Source organism: Colius striatus, chromosome 3 (assembly GCF_028858725.1).
Source record: "Colius striatus isolate bColStr4 chromosome 3, bColStr4.1.hap1, whole genome shotgun sequence".
Taxonomy (NCBI): domain Eukaryota; kingdom Metazoa; phylum Chordata; class Aves; order Coliiformes; family Coliidae; genus Colius; species Colius striatus.
Genome location: NC_084761.1, coordinates 95802754 through 95828206, shown reverse-complemented (window position 1 = coordinate 95828206; position 25453 = coordinate 95802754). Strand labels below are relative to the sequence as shown.

Sequence of the window (25453 nt, the reverse complement as noted above, 5' to 3'; positions counted from 1 at the left end):
ATATTGAATATGAGAGAGAGGTAAAAATTGCATAACGGAAACTATTTAAAAGATAAATGATGTTAAATTCATATTTTATGGGAGTTTCAAGTAGTTGTAGTGCAACTTATAGGTATCATCATCCTGAGAACATGAGGTTGCTTATCCGGGGATTTCGATGAAATTATGAGTTTTATTTTGCAAAACACTGTAACATTTTCTTTAAACTTTTGTGAAACTGAAATCCAAAAGTCTAAATATCACCAACAAAAAAAAGTTATGCATTATTAAAAAACAGCAATTTTACAAAAGAACCAGTAAATACTCAACATTATGTTCCAGGAGTGCTTGGTTTGATCCAAAGAATTTTTAACAAGAGAGACTGTGTTCAATATGCAGAGGGATACAATAAGAAATAATGTAAACTCTATCGTAGAAAAATTGAGACACATAAGAGACGAATAAATCACCATGATGTCTAAAAGGTTAAATACTATTTCTTTTCATTTTCACTTTTTGAGAGTTTAAAAATAGAATACAGTACTTAAGGAAGAATATAATGTAATTGGGTTAAATTTTTAAAGGCTTTTCATAAAGTCCTGCAAACACAGCTGCTTGGAAAATAGGTAACCATGGAGTGAATGTTAAGCCTTTTGATGGATTAAGAGCTGGTTATAAGGCACAAGCAAAGGATAAATGACCATTTCTCAGCAGGCAGAAAGATAAATCCTGCGATGCTTCAGGGGTCAGCACTGTAGTTGGTGTCTAATATATTAATTAACAGGTGACTAGACAGAAGCAAAATTTGCAGAAAGGAAAATGTCGGTTTGGCTGAAGAGAGGAGTTTCCTTATCAGAAAGACAATAGTAAAAGATAATTGTATTTAATTTCTCTAGGTAAATGGAAAAAATTAAACTATATTATCTACACTGACAGGAAGGTTCTGAGCTAATTCATCCTCTCAGAAAAAATATGGCATTATTATGGGCAACTGGGAAAAGGTACCTTTTCCATGCACAATAGCTCTCATGATAGGGTTTGAGATGTCAGCCTGTACTTTAAGGAGTATATTCACTAAATATCCAAAAAAGTTGTTTCAGTTTTGATCTCTAAAACCTAATGGGCTTCTGAAAATGGAAGAAGGTCAAGATAAGAATGACAAAATTAATGAAATGTAGGGATTTTTGACAGAAATTAATTCAAGTAGAGTTTAAAAAGACTAGAATTATCTATTTTGGATATGCCAGACATCCTAGGTAATACATAGTAGGTCCATACAATATAAGTGCCCATTTTGATAAACCATTATTACTTAGTCACTGTTCAGTCTTTTCTCAAAAACATCTTGTGTTCCTAAGAGTCATTTTTTAAAGCAAAGAGGATGGTTGTGGAGGCAGAAAAAAGAAATTATACCAAGTCTAGAAATTATAGGCAGAAAAGGCAGTGAATATTGACTAACTCCAGCAGAATGTTTTGTGAATATAAATGTGAATTGTACAATAATCTTTTCAAATAAAAACACTGGCATTCCTTGCACCCATTTGCCTACACACACCTACATACAGATATACACAAACTTATAGCTAAAGCAAGAGAGTGCTTTACTTGTGTTATATAAGCTATTTTGTGTCCCACAGCATGCTACTCTTGAGGAGATTTTTTTTAAAAAGCTGCAGATAGCTTGTATTTGAAGTATTAACCTGAAGGGAGTTTCACTTAATAATAATTATACTTTGATGGTACTAATTGTATGCAGTCCTTATTTGCACAAGAAGGCAGGAGTATGAGCAAGACATCTGAAATTGGTGAGACACACATGTCCCCACAGACATCATTACTTATCCTTCTTTGTATCCTTTGTGATGTACCCTTTCATTATATGCTTGCCTACTCTGCTGGCCATGAGGCGCCTTCCTTCAGACACCACTTACCTTGGTTCTCCTCTGACATTTCATCTGTCTGCAAATGACAACTCTGTCAGGAAAAAGTTTGAAGGATTGGGGTTTCTTTTTACTTTCTGTGCATCCACATTTCACAATACTAGGTAACATAACTCCTGACATCCTATTCATTTGTGTAACATATAGCTCGTAGCTCGTCTGTGCTGCACATGAGCAAATCCAACATTTGCTGAGAGTGTTATCATGTCTGTACTGCAGAAGTTCATATACCAATAGATAAATGATGAGCCCTCTGAAAAGTGCCAGAAGACTTACTTAACACATATGGGTCAGGGCTTGACCATAAACTCAAGGCACCCCGAGAACATTGATTTTATAGTCTGTGTCTAAAATCAGTGATGCAGAGTTGTCAGTGAAGGTTGATTCTTCCTGAAAGTCTTGTGTCTACTGTAAAAAGCTCTAGAGTATGTGTAGTCATTATTTTACATTTATCCTTTAATGATTTAATTAGGGGAAATGCAGATCAGTAAATAGCAAAAAAAGATAATCTTACACTTTGTACAGTGTTATCTCATCCTTTCCTATTCCATAGCACTTAAACCAACATGCTGCAAATTTGCCCTAATTTTGCTTTCCTTCTTTCCTGAGTAACCAATATGAGGTACATAGGGTTTGATATCCAGAACTGATGAAGACTCACATATGTACTGATGAGTGTTTTGCTGTAACAGAAGTCAATGATTGCTTCTCTGAGCACAGAATGCTAAACACTGATAACCCAATCCAGTGATGTAAAACACAGACATCGTTATATGTGGTCATGTCTCCATTCATGACAAGAAAATACGATAAATGTATGTGTGTGTATGCATAATACGACTATACACAATGTATGCTACAGAGATACACAGATAGAAACATACAGCAGCCCAAGCAACAAGATATTTAAATTGAATCTACTTCTCAGAACACCAGTTGCTGTAATATTGTTGTGTCAGGTAATAAAAGGCAGTGAAGCAAGTGAAGGGCCTGTAGCAGAAGTCTGATGAGGAGCAGCTGAGGGACTTAGGGTTGTTTAGCCTGGAGAAGAAGGATAAGGGGAGACCTTCTCACTCTCCGAAACTCCCTGACAGGAGATTGTGGCCAGGAGTGGTTGGTCTCTGCTCCAAAGCTGCAAGAGACAAGGAAATGGCCTCAAATTGTGTCAGGGGAGATTTACATTGGTGAATGAGAAAAAAGTTTCAGCAAAAGTGTTATCCTGGCACATGATGCCCAGGGCAGTGGTGGAGTCTTCATCCATGGAAGGATTCCAAAGTTGTGTAGCTGTGGGGCTGGGTGACATGGTTTAGTGGTAGCAATAGCAGTGCTGGGTGAACAGTTGAATTTCATGATCTTAACAGTCTTTTCCAACATAAACAATTCTATGATTCTATGATTTATTTTCTAATATTTCTATACAGCTTTATAAAGCTATTTCTTTTTAATTAGCAATGTAATAATAGTGACTGAAATGTTGGAAATTATAAGATATGAGGGTAGGGAAATGTCAGAATTTGATTTAGCTGAACTTCAGTTGCTTTCTTAAAGTAGGTGTGATTAATTGTCTAATGGAAACATCTATTACTCTCCATTTTGTGTAGGGAAATGTGTATTTCTAACTTTGAGATACTTGAACTAGAATGAAACGAATCAAAGTTCCAAACTCCCATTGATGCCACTAAGAATTAGAAACCTGGAGGGACCTTGACCTTTATTACTTTTTGTGTCTTAATTATCCCTTTCTAGATTTGTGAACATTCACATCTAGTTAAGACTATGAGGAATTAAAGTTCCTAAATAATAACGCCATAAAAGTGCATTCAATTAGCTAGGCACTCATTTAATCTTGCATAGTAATGAAAAAATATTCTAGTAGTGTGAAGAATAACACACAAACAGTTTTAATTTTGTTATCTTAATAATTTTATTATGTAACCTAACTTTTCCCTGTCTATCAGTGATCTGATACCATTCCCAGATACCTCAATAAAATTTGCAGGTTTAAGTATAATCACAGAATCATAGAATGGTAGGGATTGGAAAGGACCTCTAGAGATCATCTAGTCCAAACCCCCTGCAGAAGCAGGTCCACCTAGATCAAGTCACACAGGAACATGTCCAAGCGAGGGGTCCAAGGGGTCTTGAAGACCTCCAAGGAAGGAGACTCCACACCCTCCCTGGGCAGCCTGTTCCAGTGCTCCCTCACATTATTTTTTTCTTATGTTTACATCTAACTTTTTGTGTTCCAGCTTCATCCCATTACCCCTTGTCCTGTTCATGGCAGTATAAACTAAATTTTATAAAAGAAAAAGTCAATAGAGAACATATTTTTAGGAAATAGGTAACAATTTGGTAATTTAAAGGGTAGAAAATATAGCTGAGATGTGACAAAAACCAAGAAAGCTTTAGAGAAAATATTTTCTGTGGGGAGTAGGATGTTTCACTAGAAAATACAGATTATATTGAGGCATGAATTTACCTGTGGTGCTAGTTTTTTATTATGCTCATAGTAAAAAAAATAGGTAAAAAGTAATCAATAAGTGACATGGAAGTAATTTTATATTTACTGTTTCCCAGTTTTTCTCCAGCAGCCATTCAACTTAGATTTTATTGGCAAGTCTTACTTTCAGTGCCATTGAAAATTCTGCAGAAAAGCTTTCAAATCTGTGTTAGAATGGCAAAGTAAATTAGAAGTGTTGCTATTAACTAGAGACTTGATTCTGTGTATGTTTATGCAGGTGCCTAATTAATTCATGTATTTAGCCTACGTTATAGATGTTAATGGATCATATTTTTCAGTCTAAGTGTATTCATAATTGTTTTCAAGATCTCAACTCAAACTGAGACCAAAGTCCAATTTTTTGTTCCATAATATTGATTTACTTCTGAATCTTAAATCCATAGCAAATCTTTCTATAGTTAATAAATGAATCATCCTCTCTCTGATGTATTTACAACTCTCAACTCCAGATACAGATTTTATGCCTTTGCATGAATTTTGCATGTAGCTTGTTCACTGTTGACATAAGAATATCCTCTGCCCAGTAAATAATAGACAAAAAGATTGAAGGTCTTGTGGGTTTGACTGAGTTAGGTATTTCCCCATACATCACTGTCATGGAGCTCTCAAAGTGTTGCCCACTAACCTTAACTGGAGAATAATACAGTTCTTGTTTGACCTGATCTAGTTGGACTTGCTTCTGCAGGGGGGTTGAACTAGATGATCTCTAAAGGTCCCTTCCAACCCTACCATTCTGTGATCAAGAACTTTACTGCATTAAGTGACAACATATGCTTAGAGAAGCTCTAAGTACGAGCATCTTAGTAGTGTTAGATGATTTTTTCTTGCTAGTCTGATAAAAACCACTGATGTGAAAATGGAATCACCAAGCAAGAAATTTCTAATGTGGTTTAAGAACTATTTTCATTTCAAAATGCAATGTTCACATGTAATAATGTAAATTAAGGACAAAATTATAGCCAGGTCTGAAAGGTTAAAATTGTTAAAGAAGCTTTCACATTCAATGGGCAGTCACCATGGTAATATATGTGGTCAAGAATGAGTACCTCATGTTCACCAAAATGAATAAAATAACTTTCTATCTCCCCACTATGGCCTAATGCTCCTACTGGTTTTTAAATGAACAAATGGAGTAATAACTTTTGGCACACTGAGAAAAATAACTTGTGGGGCTTCAATCCAGAAAATTATTAGTGTTAGGCCTCATTGGCTGAACTGAAAGTCTTTAAAATTTAGATAGAAAGGGGAAAAAAAATCCCATAAAGAGAGAATATGGAAAAATATGGAAGATCCTGTTATCCTGTATAAAATTTGAAAAAAAGCCTCTTGTTACTTCAAGGAATGCCTTAAAACTATTTGAATAAGTAAATAATTGCTTAAGATATGTATTTTAAAATCTTATACCACATTTTATGATACCAGTAGCTAAAATCTATGACTATTTTTTTCTCTGGTAGCTAGGATGAGAGTAAAGAAATACAATGCTCATTTACATGTCTTCACAGAAGTATGACTAGATGATCTCTAAAGGTCCCTTCCAAATCCTACCATTCTATGATTTTGCATTTTGTCCCTCATGCAACTGTTATTATTCAATATGAGCTAGATTGCAATTAGTTACCAAAATCAATAGATGTAATGGCTGTGTTTTGCTTTGATCATTTGATATAAATATGCAGTGTTCATTCCAAGTTGTAAAGGTTTTAAACATGCTTACTGATAGATCAAATATCTGTATATCTTTTAAAAGTTAGTAAAGGAAGCTTTACATTTTTTGTTACGCAATTGGAGGAGAGACTATGAAGATCACTATTTTCATGCTATCAGAGCTCCACATGTGTAGAGTTGGTACAAATCCATGCCAAGAGCCTTCCTGGGTCTTGCAATTGTAACAATAGGATGTACTATGTCTACTAGAAAGTATTTATGCCCAAGGACAGGGAAAAAATGTTCATGACAGAAGGTGACTAATCTCACTGCCTTTCATTTTGTTTAATCTAGTTATGCCACGTTTTGCTGAACAAGTTGAGGTTGCCATTGAAGCTTTAAGTGCGAATGTCCCACAGCCATTTGAAGAGAATGAGTTCATAGATGCCTCTCGCTTGGTTTATGATGGAGTTCGTGACATCAGGAAAGCTGTTCTGATGATAAGGGTATGTAAAGTACCTGGGAAATAAAAGCTGGAACTTACATAAAAGTATCGCACTGGGTGAGAGGATTATAAAAGCTTATTGGAATTAACTTTATTTGTTAATAAGCCAGAAAAGCTTGACATGGAAACAAGTGTAAAACAAAAGTATATGCAAGAAAAAACAATTTTTAAGTGAAGAGATGAGGATGTTTTAAGAGATGAACCACAATTACTTTATTAATGACCTAGGAGAAGATTTAATCACAACTGTCAATAAATTAATTAATTTGCTAAGATCTTTAAAGTTTGTGGTGAATATTGTTGCTTTGGTGGTTTCTTTTTCATAATGTATGTGTGGTGCCTAGGATATGAGGTAAGTCTAGTTAAAATCTAAATGAATAAATTAATTATCTTGCTGCTTCAGTCAGCCTCTGCGGGGATGGTTTTGAATGTTTACTGAGGTAAAGAATGTGTCATTTCAGCATCAACTAACCAATTGATTCAATTTGCTTAGGCATCTTTAAAAAACAACCCCAAACAAATGAAAAACCCAACCACAGGATACCATAATTATTGTAAGAGTAGATATGTGTCTTGCTTTTAGGTATAGTCTGAGGTGAAAGATTAAAAAAAAAGCCCAACAAATAAAACCTACTTTGGAGATCTCTTCAGTAACTGAAACTCTTATTTGAAACCGACATTGGTTTGAATCTTCCCCAGTGAAAGCCACATACAAAGGCATCTGTGGTGAAAATCACTGAAAAAAACTTCTGAAGTAAATAACAATGCTAAAACAACAACTGATCCCTTTGAGCAGAGAGGTAACATAACACTTGTGGTTGTGACTATATTATGGCACTAATGTAAGACTCCAGACGGTTGGAGCAATCCAAAATAGCTTCATTTTAATCATCTGTCACTATATATTAACATTTACAGAAAAAGCTTTTGACAGGCTTAATTCCACATAAATTCCATTCCTGTATCTAGTGCTAATCTCAGGTAGCCTGAACTATAGCTGTAACTATGGCAATATCATCCTGTTTTCTGGGTGTACAACATTGGGGTGCTTGCAAATCTTCAGGAGTGAGACAGAATAAAAAAGAACTTCACAGTAACTGATCTAACTGTTTCCTATCATTATCCAGTTCCTTAGTCTGCAATAGCAGTTTCCAAGTTTCTCTTAGGACAAGAACTTCTAAGCACATTTTAATCTGTTAAAGTCTCTCAAGAGTCCTTTTAAATTGCCTCATGAGGCACAATGAGAAGGTGGAATCTGCTATAGAGCGACACTTTACCATCTCCTACACAAAGTTCTGGCTTCTAGCATCCTTCTATACATCAGAGTTGTCCCAGAGAGGTTGCCATGAGGCTGTCCATACCGGGTGAGATGTTCCTGATAAACACAAAGCACCATTTTAAATTCTGCAGACCAGTTCACTTGTTTCATTGCTGTCTTATTGTTATGTTAACTACTAGCTTGGAGAGCTGATCAGCATACAGATTTCGAAGTCTTCTTAGAAACATTCCAGGTTACTTTTGCAATTGTATCACTACTACTTTTCACTCATTGTATGATATGAGTTAGTGAATTTTGCTTATTCAGATTAGAAAGATGTATTTTTCCATTCAGATAATTAACTTCTGTATGAAGCTAAATGGAATACTCCTTACTCAGGCAGGCAACTGAAACACATAAATGGACTCATTATCCTTGTGAGTTAACTGTAAAATCCATGTATATGAAGTTACATAGACTCGAGTTTGTTGAATCAGAACCTTATTTTGTATAGAAAATAAAATTAGTTTTAGTTTGAGACAATATTTAGCATTCCTATCCAAACACCTCACATTGAAATGGAATGTATAATTAAAGTGTAAAGCATTAAGCTATAAAAGTCTTTAGAATATTTTTATCTAACAATCAATCAAATCTCATGCACCTCTTTAATTCAGGCTATAAAAATTCTTGCAGTTATTAAAAAAAACCCGAAAACTTGTAAACTTTTTAGAGCACCTGACAATTATTTTCAGGCAGTAATTGTTCATGTGCATGCCATGAAAGATAGAATTTATCTGAGATGATTCCCTCAGAGAGGGAAATAAGGAAAAAATAAGCCACTTTTTAAATTAATTTTTGTTGATATTATTACTTCTAGTAAGCTGAAGGAAAGAGGGATAATCTCTGTTCTTCTCTTTTCCCTTGGAAAGGGAAAATTTTATTGTCCCTTTGGTGGAGAAAGGATGCTCGTTTTTGTATCGAGGACTATTATTAACGATCTGTACAGAAGCATCTCTTTCACAACTTAGGAAGCAGTATAAATAAGTTTAGGTGTATAATTATAGAACCTAAAAATAAGATAGAAAATAATAACTTACATCCAACATATTTTCTATTACTGCATAGGGATCAACTTATACTTTGTTTTTTTCATAGCTGCTTATGAAACTCCCTCACATATTACAAACCCTCTCTACAATTAGGAAGAATCATAATGGCAAATTTTCTCATTTTTACATATCTCTGAGGACAGTGTTCCCTTTTCACATGTGACCTTTGTTGTTGACAGCCTCAATGTTAGTTGGATCTGCTTTAGCCTTAGGGTTACATTTGTTTGGATTAGGAGTGCACATTTGGAGCCAGTCTTCAGTTGTTCCCTTTTGCTGTGTTTTAGTTCATGTTACAGAGCAGTCTTAGAGCATATACACTTGATTCTTTGGGGTTTAGATTGGATATTAGGAAGAACTTTTTCACTGAGAGGTTTGTCAGACACTCTCCCAGGCCACCTAGGGAGGTGGTGAAGTCCTCATCCCTGCAGATATTTAGAGGACGTAGATGAGGTGCTGTGGGACACTGTGATGACCTTAGAGGTCTTTTCCAACCCAATGTTTCTATGATGCACTCCAGTAGCATCTTAGATGCACTTCTCTTCCATACCATTGTTAAGGCATTTACAGCCTATGAGAGAAGACTACAGCAAGTCTGAGAATAAAAATTAAGTGAGAATAGTGCAAGAGCGGCGTCCTTAATCCCAACTGTTTGGATATATGAAAACTCTTCTGCTCTTCCACACTCGTCAATGGTCAATACATCTCAGATACTCTGGAAAATTAGACTTGGTGTAGAATACCATCATTTTTTTTTTCAATAACCTGTCTCCAAAGGGTTTTATAGGGTCTGTTGTCTGCATTCACTGCTTGTTGCTCCTCAGGTTGAATTTAAAGAGGTAAATTTTACTGTAAACTGTTAAGACCTGCTGTGAGAGAGACTCTCTACCTTTGCCACTCAGGTGCTGCTTGCAGCACTTGAGTCACTCAGGCGGCGAGTGCCTTTGTACAAAAACAAATGTACAAAACAGTGTGGAGTTGAATGGAAAAGCATATTAAAAAGGCCTTTTTTTCTCCTTAGCTCTTAGAATTAGAGGGTATTTTCCTGTTAAAAAATGAGGGAATACCTTTTCAGTCTTTCCTCTTGTTGCAAGTTTAGCTTGACTTGGTGTTTACAGCGATGAAATTCTTAGAACTGTATCTTACAATTTTAAGTGTATATAACATTATAGCTTAGTGGGGTTTCTGTCTTCATCAAGTATATTTGAATTGGTGAAATATTAAACAAGTAGCATTTCTGAATCTGCATCTATATACCATTTTATGACTTATACATGCATAATTCACATTTTTATGCTGCAGTTACAAGAGATAAGACAAAATTATATTGATGAAAGATATCTTGTTTACAGCAAGATCTTCAGTCTGGCAGACAAGAGAGATTTTTCTTTTTATTTAAAAAGAAAAAGTATTCCAAGCTCAGAGTCGCCAAATTCATATTAAAAATACAGTATGCATCTTAAGAGAGAAAGAAAGTATTTACTCAATGGTGTATATGAGATTGTGAAAGCATGTTCTTCACTGGGAGAATTCATGTGAATTAAATGTGAAAAATATGTGTAGTAGAGATACTGTATTTGAACAAATCCTAGTCCTGGCTAGTCATATGACACAGACACACCTGTGCACAGGTCCATTTTTCTGCTTAAATCACCTACTTACTAAAATACATTACTTTTGAAAATTAGTCTGCCTCCTCCTGCCACTGACGGTTGTCAGAGTTTTGTTTGGAAGCTGTCTCCAATCTCAAATCCAAGTTTCCTATGACTGTGTGACTATAGATTCAGGTATCTGCAAGACTGATTCAGTCATTCTGTCTCCCATTTCAGATAAATTAAGTTTCAGACTTTGTTGTCTTGGAAACTAGATTTTAAATACTGTTAGTTGTGCACAAAAATTAGACTTGTTATGGTATGTTTAGAAGGCCCCACTAAGAGTAAAAATCTTTAAGTCAAGTTATATACCTTTGTGTCTATACAAATAGGAGACCTTATTACATACAGGCTGGAACTCCAAGAGAGCAGAAAAGCAAAACAACACTGCAGGAGTGAATAGCATGCAACATATTCGAAATGGCAGCAGATAACAGTTAATTACTGTTCTTCATCTTTATGAAATGTAGCTATTTTTGGAAGAAAATGAGGGTGTTAAATTCATCACATTTGAAAACCTTAAGAAAGTGATTCTGAAAGTTAGTTTTGAATTAGATTTCACTTGTTCAGAGGGGAAATACTGAGATTTCTTATGCTTGTAGAATATTGTTAACAGTTACTTTAATTGTCCTTTTGGTTTGCACTACATTTTCTCCAAGTCCAACATCAATACCCATTTAATTTCAGTCTTTTAAAGGCCACAAATTTTAAGGTTATGAAGGTCAGGTAGTGAGAACAATACTTTTTTTGCTGAATGTTTCTTTAGAAAAAAAATCCCTGAAATACAGAATTTTCAGAATATAAGAGGAATCCTCATTTCTTTTCTAATTACAGCATTGAGATGTAATAATTTTAGTTTTATGCCCTTACTTTACAGAATCACAAAATCTCAAGGATTGGAAGGGACGTCAAAAGCTCATCCAGCCCAACCTCCCCTGTCAGAGCAGGACCACCTAGAGTAGGTCACACAGGAAATTTCCAGATGGATTTGGAATGTCTCCGGAGAAGGAGACTCCACAACCCATCTGGAGCCCCTTTCAGTGCTTCCTCACTGGAGAAATTCTTCCTTATATTTCTTTGGAACCTCTTCTGTTCCAGCTTGTACCCATTGCCCCTTGTCCTATCATTGGCCATCATTAAGAAGATCCTGACTCCATCTTCCTGACATCCATCCTTTATGTATTTGTAAACATTAATGAGGTCACCCCTCAGTCTCTTTTTCTCCAAGCTAAAGAGCCCCAGCTCCCTCACCCTTTTATCAGAAGGGAGATGCTCCACTCCCTTCATCATTGTGGCCCTGCACTGAACTCTCTCCAGTGGCTCCCTGTCCTTCTTGAATGGAGGGGCCAAGAACTGGACACAATATTCCAGGTGTGGTCTCACGAGGGCAGAGTAGAGGGGGAGCAGAACCTCTCTTGACCTATTGCCCACAACCCTTCTAATCTATCCCAGGATGCCATTGGCCTTCTTGGCCATGAGAGCACATTGCTGGCTCATGCTCATCCTGCTGCCCAGCAGCACCCCCAGGTCCCTTTCCCCTGTACTACACTAACAGTTCATTCCTCAGCCTATACTGGTATATGAGGTTATTCTTTCCCAGATGCAAGACTCTACACTTACCCTTGTTGAATTTCATTAGATCCCTCTCAGCTCAACCCACCAGCCTGTCCAGGTCTCACTGAATGGCAGCACAACCTTCTGGGGTGTCAGCCACTCCCCACAGTTTACTATCATCAGCAAACTTGCTGACAGTGCCTCTGACCCCTGAGGGTCTCTACTAGACACAGGCCTCCAACTAGACCCTGCCCCATTGATCACAACTCTCTACCTTCTTCCCTTCAAGCAGTTCACAATCTACCTCACTACCTGATCATCCGGCTCATACTGTCTCTGTTTTGCAGTAAGGATGATGTGGAAGATGGTGTCTAATGCTTTACTGAAGATAAACCACATCCACTGTACTACCACCATCTATCCACCTGGTTACATCCTCATGAAAGGCTCTCCAGTTGGTCAAACATGACTTCCTTTGGTAAAGCCATGTTGACTGCTCCTAACAACCCTCTTGTCCTTTAAGTGCCTGGAGACAGCACCCAGGATAAGTCGTTCCATCACCTTTCCAGGGATGGAGGTGAGGCTGACCACTTTGTAGTTACCCAGCTTCACCTTCTTGCCCTTTTTGAAGACTGGAGTGACATTTGCTTTCCCCCAGTCCTCAGGCCTTCTCTTTATCCTCTTTCACCAGGGCATCCACCTCATTCAGCAGTGGGCCTACGTTGCCTCTGGCATTTAGTTTTATCTGCAATGTATATGAAGAAGACTTTCCTGTTATCATTGACCTCCCTTGCAAGGTACAACTGCAATGAAGCTTTAGCTCTCCCAGTCACCTCTCCACATCCTCTAACGACAGTCTTATTGTTTTCCCCAGTGGCCATCCCCTTGTTCCATGTTCTATATACTCTTTTTTTCTGCAAATCTGGCTGAAAATCTGAGAAAGGGCTGAACATTATCTTTTATAATGTTTACAGAAGTGGAGACAGAAGAAACTCAGAAGAGTATACTTGGAAGAGGAGTACTGGTTTTGGAATGGCCAGTGTAACTGGCTACTTGAATGAACTGGTTTATGAACAAGGGGGTTTATGAAGAAGGAGTTGAAACTCTTCATCCTGTTCTTCACAGTAAAGCCCAGAGAGATGAAAAGCTGAGCCCTATGATAGAAAATGCTCTCTTTTGCTCAGGAAGGTGTATAATTCTCTTAGTAGCTGGTTTGCTTATGGTAGATTTTAAAGTCACATCCTGCCCTCAGGCAGCTGAGCAGAGAGAATAAAAGTGATTAAAGGCAATTGGAAAGCAAGACCTTTGGACATTACAGCGATGGGTACCAATCTTTCTTCTTTGTTTTTTTTTTTCCTATGGCAGTAGAGAAAAGATTAATTCATTTTTTCACCTAAACTTCATCATTTCTATCCTGTTATGCAATCTATTTGTACATGCATCTCTTCAGAGAAGCAGCCTGTTTCATTACCATACTGTCATACTTGGTTATTTCTTCCTCCAGTACTCAGCATCAAAACACATATTTCATTCATACTCTTTAAGCCAAATGAAGATGGCTGTGTGTTACTCTCCCCATCATGTGCACTTCACCATGTAGCTAGCAAAGCAGCTGATTTTCCGTTACAAACACTGATGTGCACTTCACGTTGGAAACCAGGCTGTAAGATAACTATCTCCAAAAGACTTCTCTGCATTATGTCAGAGGGTTTGGACCAGTTCCTAGTGAATGAGCATCTTTAAGACAGAGCTGTAATGACAACTGGCAATGATTAGCACCTCTGCTAGCAAACTTGACGTTGCCTCCAAGCACGCAATGCTAGCATGGATGATTTCTTCTGTAATGGTTGGCCCTCTAGGTTAACACTGAGGCATATGGATATCTAGTAAGGTGAGGATTTCTCTTCACAGATGCTGTGATCTTTTTTCTATTACTGTGATCATGTATTGTACCTACTGAAGTAATTTGTGGACAGATTTTTGTACTAGATCCTATTCAAGAACAAAAGGGAATATAAACTGCCTTCTAAAGACTAGTTTTGCACTGTCTATATTAAATGTATTAAATATTTTAAGAACATTAAATACATTAAATATATTAAATAGTGATTTAAAATTAAAGTCTCTCTGTTTATACATAAGTATTTTGCTCCTAATTTTTTACTAGAAGGTGAAAAAACACAAATAAGCAGATCTATCAGTTACCTTTTTTTTTTCCTCTTCCCTCCAAAGTTTTGAACAACCTGAAACTAGCATATATGCAACTAGATTTAAACAATCTGCCCAGACACCCTCACTCCATTCCTAGACCGACAATGGTGATAATGTGGTTTCAGTTTAGGGGATGAGGCAAATTCCAAAGCTCTGTATCTGAAAAGAACTATGTGAACCAAAAAGATAAAGTAGGTTATAAAGTTTACATTTGTTTCAAGTACAGTTGGCATCGTTTACATTTTCTTTCATGGGGAAATCTGTTACTTGATAACTTTTTCTTCCAGGACATCATTTTTTCCAGGTATTTATCTCTCATTTGAAGTTTACATGGAGATTCCAGAAATATAATAGTATTCGTGTCCATTTATATATGAAATAACACTATTTTGAAGTACTGCATTCTAATTGTTAGAGTTTCCAAAGGGTATTTGTTCCTGGAACTGCATTCATCATGTTAACATGTTGAGTTAATAAAAATTGCAGCAAGGTAATGATAAATGCCATTTGTAAAGAAAACTAAAGTTGAAACAACTTAATTTTTAAGACAATTCAATTTCAGCTCTTGACTGCTTGGGCAGACAAGTTAATTTAAAAGGAAGGAGAAATAGCATTTCCTAGGCAGGTAGTCAATGAAAAAAGAACTTCCTGTACGTTGGACTTTGTCTATATACTTTGTAAGTTTGTCATCTCTTTTCTTTTTATTTTCTCTCCCTGTCTCTCTGTCTAGACCCCTGAAGAGCTGGAGGATGATTCAGACTTTGAGCAGGAAGATTACGATGTTCGCAGCCGAACAAGTGTTCAGACTGAAGATGACCAGCTTATTGCTGGCCAGAGTGCAAGGGTAAGTATAAAACTCACGTACTACTTTAAGTGTCTGTAAAAACTGCAAATAAAAAGCTATGCCTCGGAAAGCAAATGCAGTCATTTCAAATCTTCAGGATCACTTAAGAAAGAACGGGAGCAAGTTAACTAAGATGTTGAAAGATTTTCACATCTCACCTATTTGAAAAGCACTGACTTTATTGAATGATCTTCTTTTGGCTTAAGTGATGCCTTGTTTCAGCTGTTTTCTCCAGCTAGTGCTGTAGGAGAAGGCCTTGCAGGTTTGGAATGTGCTGAAACTGTGGGAGTAGAAAGCAAATTAAAAGGAAAAGAAAAAATAAATCCCATCAGGGCACCATGTGCTGCATCTAGAGAAATCTTACATTAGTCATGTTTCCCAGTGTGCAAACCTGTCAAGAAGATCTGTTTAAGCTACTGAGTAGTCCCTGTAATTTAATTGTAATTGAAGACATTTGTTACTGAGTCAATGTAATTTTACCAGGGTAATTACATCATGATAAACTGAAGTCATTGTGATTTGCGACCTTAGCTTGTGCATGGGGATTGCAAATTAAGCTGACGAGCGCTTTAGGGGTCACAGGTGCTGGAAGAGTGAAGATGGTTAACGCTCAGGATTATGCCACTGTCTGATGAATATTTACCTTTTACTAAATATGCTGCTCAGCTCAGATTATTAAAAAAACCCAAACAAAACAGAATACCACTTTGGGGACAAACTGCATCATTCACCTTCAGCTAAATTGCAGAGGACACCAAGCTGAGTGGGGCAGTTGACACACTGAGGGATGAGATGTCATCCAGAGGAACCTGGAAAAACTGGAGAAGTGGTCCTAGATGATGTTCATGAGAGTCAACACAGCCAGGTGCAAGGTCCCACACATGGGTTGGGGGAATTACTAGTATCAATATAGCCTGAAGGATGAAGGGACTGAGAGAAGCCCTGCAGAAAATGACTTGGGGATGCTGGTGGATGAAAATCTGGACATAAGCCAACAATGTGCACTTGCAGCCCAGAAGACCAGTCCTACCCTGGACTATCATCACTAAACAGTGTGGCCAGCAGGTTGAGAGAGGGGGAAATCCTACCCCTCTGCTAGCATGAGACCTCCCTACACTACTGTGTCCAGCTCTGGGGCCTCTAGCACAGGGAGAATGTGGAGCTCCACATTGGAGTGAGTCCAGAGGAGGTCACACTGATGATCAGAGTGCTGCGGCCCCTCTGCTATGGAGACAGGCTGAGAGAGGTGATGAACGTTTTAGCAGGATCCGTTTCAATAGGAAATGGGATAATGGTTTAAAACTATAAAAAGATAGATTTAGACTAGATATAAGGAAGAACTTATTTACTGTGAGGATCATGTGCTTGATCAGATTGCCTAGAGATATTATGCATGTCTCATCATTTGGAAACATTACAGGTCAGATTGGACAGGCTCTGAGCAACCTGATCTAGTTAAAGATGTCCCTGCTTATTGTAAGGGAGTTGGACAAGAGGACCTCTAAAGGTGTCTTCCAGCCCAAAGTATTCTATCAAATATATATTTGACTGGAAAGAGCTTTGAAAACAAAGCCTTAAATTTTCCCAGCAGATGAGCATTAGGGAACTAAGAATTATCTGAATCATGAGACATATACTCAAACACTGGCAAAAACTGATAAATGGAACAATGCCTTGAATTTTGAAAGATGATTTTAGGGCTGAGAACCTAAAGACCAAAAGGCAATAATGCTTTGAAATATAAATTCAGAGGACCAGGAAGGAGAAGTTTTCAGCTTCTGTAGGGAGATCCAATTATATTAAGGCTTGACAAAAACACCCTGGAAAGAAACAGTAAAGTAATATAAACCTAAATGAAGCTTATTTAGAAATATGGCAAGAATGGGAGACATGGATATAGTGGATGGGCAGAAGTTTCTTATTTTCTTAAATTAATTTCATTGAATATTGAATAAAGATGGAAAATAAAGTATAGTATGTATGAGAAAGACTAGGTTTCTATCACAACATTCTAATGACAAAAACTTTTGCCCTTGCATATCAAGGACATACCATATATATCATTAGCAGCTAGGCAAGAGCAGGTGGATTGTAGTTCCCATCCAAGACACCTGGGTGACTACAAACTGTCACCGAGAACCTTGCAGTCAGAGGAATTGCAGAATAAAATCTGGACACCTTGCCTTCAGAATGATGACAGAACTGTGTTCTGGTTACAACTGACCATCTTTCAGGTTTTTTTAATAAATAATCTAAAGCCCTGTTTGTTATAGTCAAAGAATTGACTGTTAAACTAAGTCTCAGTTACAAAAGTATTGAGATATGCTACAGTTCCTTCACAGGGTTTGGGCTCTTTCTTTTTATTGAATCTAAGATAATGTAGTATATCATCCTTTCTTGATCTGAAAAACAAGTATAGAATGCAGTAGTACTTTTTGCTAAGAGTCTAGTTCACCAAGGGACTTCAGAATCTTAAATTCTATTACATTTATTGCAGTTATTATCTCTACTGCACTTAAAGCCTTCTGCTTTGATCAGCCACACACTGTATAAACACAACATATTATAAAGACAGTCCCATTCCTGAATTACATAGAATGCAATATATCACAAGAAGCAGCAAATGATGAAAACCTAAAAAGAAAACATACTAAGCAGAAGCCACCCAGTCCACAGTCTTGAGTGACTCATTTCAGTGAGTCTGCTAAGAATAATAGTGTCTGATTTGAACCTTTCCTGTAGAAAAGCTGGATTTTTATTTGTGGAATGTAATGGATTTGTTTAATATGCTTAATCCATAAAGGCATTAGTGTTTCAGTAGAAAGACTTGTATTTGTCTTCAACAGAAGTAAAACTTGAATATGCGACCTGCATTTGCTGTAGGTTATAGCTTTTTTTCAAAACAAAGCAGCAGCTGGAATAGAAATCTTAAAACACTGCATCCCAGTTTAAAGGGCGTGCAGGTGAAGCTGTGCACAGAGAGAAACCACACACAAGACATACAGATGAGCTTCCAAATGTTACTACTCCTATCCCATTCTCTTTATTTCAGTTAATTCATCTGTTCTGGTGTTTCATGTGTATTTTATATATTTATTTATTAGCTTAAATTGCACTTCATTTTTCTGTGGAAAGACTAATATGCTAACATTTGAAACTGCTGAGTTGCATTGATAAGGCCTAATTAAAACTCATGTGTTGAATTTTAATTTGATTAACTTGCATATTTCTCATTTTCTGATCTACTGTTTATAACCTTTTTTTAATTTCAGTTTTGGAAAAGGTCAATTATGAATTTTTAAAAGCCAAGAGCATTTTAAGAACATGTAGAGAAAGACTTCAGCTGATTGAAAGTGACATAAACAACAAAAAAATGTAATGACACTTAAATATATGTCACACCCCATTAAATGCTTAATGCAATCTTCAGAACCCCTAAAGCCAAATAGTAGCTCGACTTAGAAATTGCTATGGGCAGTGTCCATTTGCTCTTCAAATGTAATTATTATAATTTTTTAGGGTTCTCTTTTTCTATTTTTTGGGGAGAGGGCATGGAACTTTTTGCTTTGTTGATAATGTCAACATAGATTAATATCAACCTGTTTAGTGCCTTTCTGCATATTTTCCAAGAGACAATTAGACCACTAAGTATTATTGAAAGGTACACGCACTACAATTCACTTGAAATGAATTATCTTGTGTGTCATAGCTTATTGTACTATTGAGTTAAGCAGAAATCCTCTCTGTCAGATAATGAGAATGAGAAAGCTACTGTCAATTCAGTCTGCCTTTGCTCATGGATTTCATTCATTTTATTCTTCATAAAAGTTAACATTTATCAGGAATCTTCTTAGATCTTCCTGTATAGACTGGTGAGGGAGCAAAGCATTTGACACTGTCTTGTATGACATCTTTGTCCCTAAATTGGAGAGATATGGATTTGACAGATGGATAAGTAATTGACTGGATGGTCACACTCAGAGATCTGCGATCAATGACTTGATGTCCAAATGGAGAGCAGTCATGAGTGGTGTTTCTCGGGTTGGTACCGGGACCAGTGCTGTTTAACATCTTTATGGGTGATATAGACAGTGGGACTGAGAGCTCAGCACCTTCAGCAAGTTTGCCAATGACACCAAGCTGTGTTGTAAGTTCAAGACGCTGGAGGATAGGGATGATATCCAGGTGGACCTGGACAGGCTGGAGAGGTGGGCCCATGCAAATCTCGTGAGGTGTAACAAGGCCAAGTGCAAGGTCCAGCATATGGATTAGGGCAATCCCAAGCACAAGTACAATCTGAGTGGAGAATGGATTGAGAGCAGCCCTAAGGAGAAGGACTTGGAGATGATGGCTGGGGAGTAGCTCAACATGATCCAGAATATGTTTGAAGCCCAGAAAGCCAATCATATCCTAGGCTGCATCCTAAGCAGGGTGTGTAGTAAGTCAAGGGATGCTGCCCTCTGCTCTCATGAGAGTCTACCTGTAGTGCTGCATCCAGCTCTGGGAACCTCAGCAGAGGAAAGACGTGGGTCTGACATAAGGTCTAAGGAAATTTTTCCCTGTGAGGACGATGAGACCTCTGGGACAGATTGTCCAGAGAGGCTGTGGCTGCCACATCTCTGGAAGTGTTCAAGATCAGGTTGGATGGGGCTTGGAGCAACCTGGTCTGGTGAAAAGTGTCCCTGCACATGGCAGGAGCTTGGAACTATATGATCTTTAAGGTTACTTCCTACCTAAGCCATTCTATGATTCTATATCGTGGCATCACATATATAATGTTTTAATTCTTGAAGGTGTAAGACAAGCTATGTTTTTGCCCATTCTGACAGAAATCTAATGTCTACTAGTTTTTGGCTTTTTCAACTCTGATAAAAAGAAACTTGAAGTTGGAACCACTGAAACTGTATATAGTTTATGTCTTCCTTCTTGCCTAACTTGTCCCATTTTTTCTCTAGGCTATCATGGCTCAGCTTCCTCAGGAAGAGAAAGCCAAGATTGCCGAGCAGGTAGAGATATTCCACCAAGAAAAGAGCAAACTGGATGCAGAAGTGGCCAAGTGGGATGACAGTGGTAATGACATCATTGTGTTGGCAAAGCAGATGTGCATGATTATGATGGAAATGACAGACTTTACTAGGTAAGGACAAAATAACCTGCGTGGAGGACTTCGACATCCCACATCTTTTCTTTTGGTTGCAATTTGTAGCCTGTTGAGATGATGTACTGTGTTTTGGGCCATGCAAAGCCAGGTAACACACATCATATATCGTGGGATGAGTTATATACATGATTGTTCTGGATATTTCTCCAGATTAACTGCATGAAGCTTTTATCCTATTTGCAAATCTGTTTTATTTGAAGATCAACTTGAATTTCTGCAGGAAAGATAGTCTGTGACCTTACAGACATCCAAATGACATTTCATTTAGTACCCGTTTAAATGCATGTGCCTCTCCGAACTTTCAACATTTCAACACAATTTGTGTCAATCAAAAATAATGGCAAAACTATTTATATCATTTTGAACACTGAACTCCTTTCAAAATTAACCCAAATGCAATGAAACTATTTTGATCTCGTACTTCATTTGAGACTGTCAGCAGTGATCTTTTTTTTTGCTTTCATCTGTTTTTCTTCTATCCATGTCTTGTTCTTTACTAATTGCAAAGCATCAAAAGGCCATTCATTAATGATATTCGATAAAAAGAATTATTTTGTTTAAGTATAGTCATATTGTTAATCACACCAGGGAGAACATTTTACAAGATTTTTTGAATTACAGATCATCATAATAAATTAAAGGGATTTCAGTGTTTATTTTTAATGGGAGTTCAAAAGTTTAAATGGTATTTATCAAAATGTGATTAGACAAAACTGGACAAAAATCTTCATATTTTCATTCAGAATTTAAATCAGACATCCATTTATTCATCTCACTGAGATGCTCAAATAAGTTCCTTAATCTCCAGCTGATCACACGTCTTGTGTATGGAGCCTTCAAACTATTTTGTAGGAGTCTCTGCATTGACCATATAGGGTTTGCACATAACCTACATATGGGTAGGTAGATAGATAGATAGGGGTGGGGGGTGTATAAATACCGTTAATCTACAAATAACTTGACTATTTACACATGCATAATTAGTTAATTGGTAATAGGCAACAGCAAATATTTCATCCATTTTAAATTGAATTATGCATATAGAAAATTTGCTTAGTTTAATAGATTACAACTGTACTTCTTTCCAAGCAATTATTCTCACAACTTATTTGTTTTTCTCTCAGATCGTGACTTTACAACTGCTGTTTTCAAAGTAGACTCACCACTCCTGTATACCAAATGACAGTGTAGAGCCTCCTGTGAGGGATGATATTTTAGAGGAACCTTAATTGCTTTTGTATTTGTTTTGTCTTTGGGTCTCTGATCCTTCTGTCCAAAACCAGACTGAAAAACTGTCTAAACAGTGCCATTTCATGGAAGGAAGAAATAACATTCTAAAGCAACAGGCCAGAATATGAGCACTTTCTGCAACCTCACAGAGAACCTTTGATACATTGAACATCAAATCGAAAGATTTGTAATTACATTTTCTGCCATCAAAAGAACAGAACTAATATGAGAATGAGGGAAAACTACTGTCATATTAAAAAAAAAAAAAAAGAATCAAAGTGCACCTCTGCCTACATCAGATTTAATAAAAAACTTGTTTAATATATTCCATTAAAACAGAACAAAGCCTTTCACACCTTTTGGGTTGACTGTAACCTCAGCAGTGTTAAAATAGAATAGTTTTTCAAATGCATGGAATTTGTGACAGTCAGATCTACTGATATAATTAATGTAGAAGCATACGAGGTCACTATGAAGGATTTTTGCTACAGTTTAAGTTCAGTAAAATTGAGATACTTGTTATGTTGCAATATTTGTTTAATGTGGAAAAAGCTAAGGAAAAGAAAGATCAAAATGGAAATATGTTTCAATATGTTATTCTTAGCATTATAGATGTTTTTAAAAATCAAATATTATGTTATGCTTAGAAAAAGTGCCTTTAATTTTAGTTAAAAAACCTAATGATTTTCCTAAAAACCCAAATGATTTTCCATCAGTCTTATCAGAAGCTGTATTTCACCACATAATATTAAATAAAACACATTAAAGAAAGGATAAACAGATGACTTCTAAGTGAGCCATTCTCATGAGCAGCAGCAAAAGTCTAAAGCCAACTCTGAGAAGACTGCAATGATTCTTTTCATTTTGTCTGTATACATTCTGATAACTTTAATGACTAAAATCAGAGATTTGTGCATTACCCTAAAAATATAGTGAAAAATTAGTCTTAAGGCTAATAATATATGTTTTAATTGTAACATTGAAGTTTGCAGTAAGGATTGTACTTAATGTGTCCCAGTTTTCTGACCAGAATCTACTACAAAAGTTTTTCTAAAATGCGACATTCTTGCTCTAGATGTGACAGGCTTAACATTTAGCACTGTCTGGGGGATAACATAGTTTAGAAACAGTGGTGTGTTCCAGAAAGAATGTTGGTGTAATGACCAATTAAAAATAAATATACTATTAAGTATAGATCACATGCTGGGAGGCACCATCAGACTGAATTGCTAGTGAGGCATGTTTTTGAGAGAGGATATATAGCAGACCGATTTCTTTATCAAGCTGTATCATAAAGTAGTTAAAAAGTGAAATTGTAATAAATTAAAAAGTCATTCATGTTACTATTTTAAAATCAAACACTAAACCAGGTCACTAAAATTGTTGCCTTTCATAATGTATTTAGATTGTTCGTAATTGTATTGTATTTCACAGAGGCAAAGGCCCCCTGAAGAATACATCAGATGTCATTAATGCTGCCAAGAAGATTGCAGAGGCAGGATCAAGGATGGACAAATTGGCACGGGCAGTGGCTGATCAGGTAACAAAAACAAGCAGAAATAGAATGTTGCCTTTATTAATGAGGCAGAAAAGTAACTGTACTTGGCATAAAATTAACTCTTTAAAGTCCCTGCCTGGATCTACCCACTGAATTCAAGTTCTTTCTTCTATACCGATGGGATTGGGTATCGTAGTACAGAAAAGTCATAAACATGTGTCTCAAACAGAGAAATATCTCAATTTTTCCACAGCCTCACGTCTGTACCGAGATGATTGTATTAAAATTAGACAGATATATTTGCTGTCATGAAAGCAGTAGAGACTTGGATGCTCTGTTACCCTTATTGTATGCCTAGGAATCCTTATATGCTTTACAGCTCTTCCAGCAGTTTCCCTTGATAGGGTACTTTTTCAAGATTCCCCATCTTCCTTTCTGCTTTGCACCAAGGTATTATGGTTTCACCTTACAGCCCCTTGTTCCATGTTCTAGGGTCTATGTCTTCATTACATTTTCTGCTTCAAATAAGCCTATCATAATGTGTAACATGCTGCCAGGGAATATGGAGCAGAGTGGCAAGAAACCTTAAACTGCCCATTTTCTTATTCCTTCAGAAATTTTAGGTTTAGATTGTCTTCAGTATCAGCAAGTATTTTTCCTGCAGTTAGCCCACTCCAATCCTTCAAATGTAGCATCTGTTCCTTTTAGTATGAGAAAGAAGAAATCCATCTGTCAGCTAATGAAATTCCTGATCTATAGTATTTGCAGAGGTGGAATATGTTAAAGAAAGAAACACAAAGAGACTTGATATGCTTAGAGGGCATTGGCTTGAGTAACATTTGAATTTCATAAGAATGTGAGATGCACACTTCAATAATAAACAGTAAAATCACTATGAGAATGAAGTATTTGTTTTAATGCTTGTATGTTAATGGCATTTTACAGAGCTTTGGAGACACTCATGCGATATCAACTTTTTATGGACAGTTCCATTTTTAATTACTGTTACAATGAAAGAGATCTTACATTTTATTTTGCTCCAAGGTACTTGTATTTAAAGCCTTGTCAGCTCTCTAGAAGTATTGCTTTAAAGTTAATTTCTTTCACTTCATAGACTTCCAGAGAGGGTAAATATGTCTGTATTAAATTGTCACTGGTAGTGAGAAGAGGTCACTTAGGGATTCACACCTGAAAGATGTGGCAACTGTCTGAGAAAGAGCCATTATAGCATTGCCATAAGTGTAGAGTAGATTAAACCTAACAGCCACTGTGAACTTCCAGTTTGGTTTATTGCTAGTTTGGGGACTAGAGCAGTCATCTCAAGTCAGAGGTTGTGATGCTGTTGACTTGTGTGTGTTTAATTCCATTGGTTTTTGTTTAAGTGCTCTGATAATGTTTTACAAAAATTGACTATAAACTTTATAAGATACTAAAAAGATATATTCAGAAGTCCTGAAGTCTTTATTCCCCAAAATATACATCCAAACATTCAGATATACAACTCTGTGTTATCAGTCAGTCGTTGGGTTGCTCCAAAGAGTCTTTATTGAGGATATACTGTTAGTAATGGACCATTTTAGCAATGTTTCATTGAGTGAATTACTGAGTCTCTTCTCTTGAGGCAGAACTTTGAGTATTGACTATGAAAGTGGTTTTTATTGTGCTGTTGCTGTTGTTGGGGGATGATGCAGTTTCTATTAAAGGTTCTAAAGGCTATGAATAAATTGTATTCAGACCTTTTCTAGTTACATTGGTAATAAAACCTTCACCAAGCCTATCACCTAGTGTAGATGTAGGTACATTTATCTAATGTTATTCTTATCAAAAAGCTTTTGACATGCACAGTATCCAATATGGTACAGAGCTGTAGATAGCCTTCCCTCTAGTATGAAGAGATTTCCCTTAAAACATGCGGACAGATCATCTTTTCTCTGTGTTCTTGAGATGGACTGCAAGACTGACAACTTTCTGTGAGACTCTGTAACATGTCACTTATACTTTAGTAAATAATTTCCTTCTATCACAGATTAAAGTCTTTATGCATTAACAATAAGCATTCCAAATCTGTCAATACCAAACCCAAGCAGCCTCCTTCCTCTCTGCCTCTTGAGTCCTTCATGTGCCTGTAAAGGGCCTGGCATCTGCCAACCTAGAAGCAGAGCTGTGTCCTCTGAAGTCTGCATAAATGGCAGGGAAGCTGGCTAGACAGTCAAGAGTTGACAGTAGAGTAGATGTAATCAGTCAAAACCATGTTTATCTGGACTTGAACTGGCCCATGCTGCATCTTAACCTGGACACTCAGGAGGCAACTTGGAGTTTTGGATTGAGCTTAGTCTTTTGCCTG

At 36.8% G+C, this 25453-nt stretch overlaps 1 protein-coding gene across 1 annotated transcript in view; it reads left to right on the top strand.

Annotated features, from left to right (window-relative positions):
- Positions 1–25453, top strand: part of CTNNA2 (catenin alpha 2) — a 524185-nt gene that overhangs the window by 467993 nt on the left and 30739 nt on the right. The window contains exons 13-16 of the mRNA XM_061992337.1: positions 6442–6593; positions 15107–15220; positions 20176–20357; positions 23046–23151. Coding sequence (XP_061848321.1) covers positions 6442–6593; positions 15107–15220; positions 20176–20357; positions 23046–23151 — 554 coding nt within the window. The remainder of the gene's footprint in view (positions 1–6441; positions 6594–15106; positions 15221–20175; positions 20358–23045; positions 23152–25453) is intronic.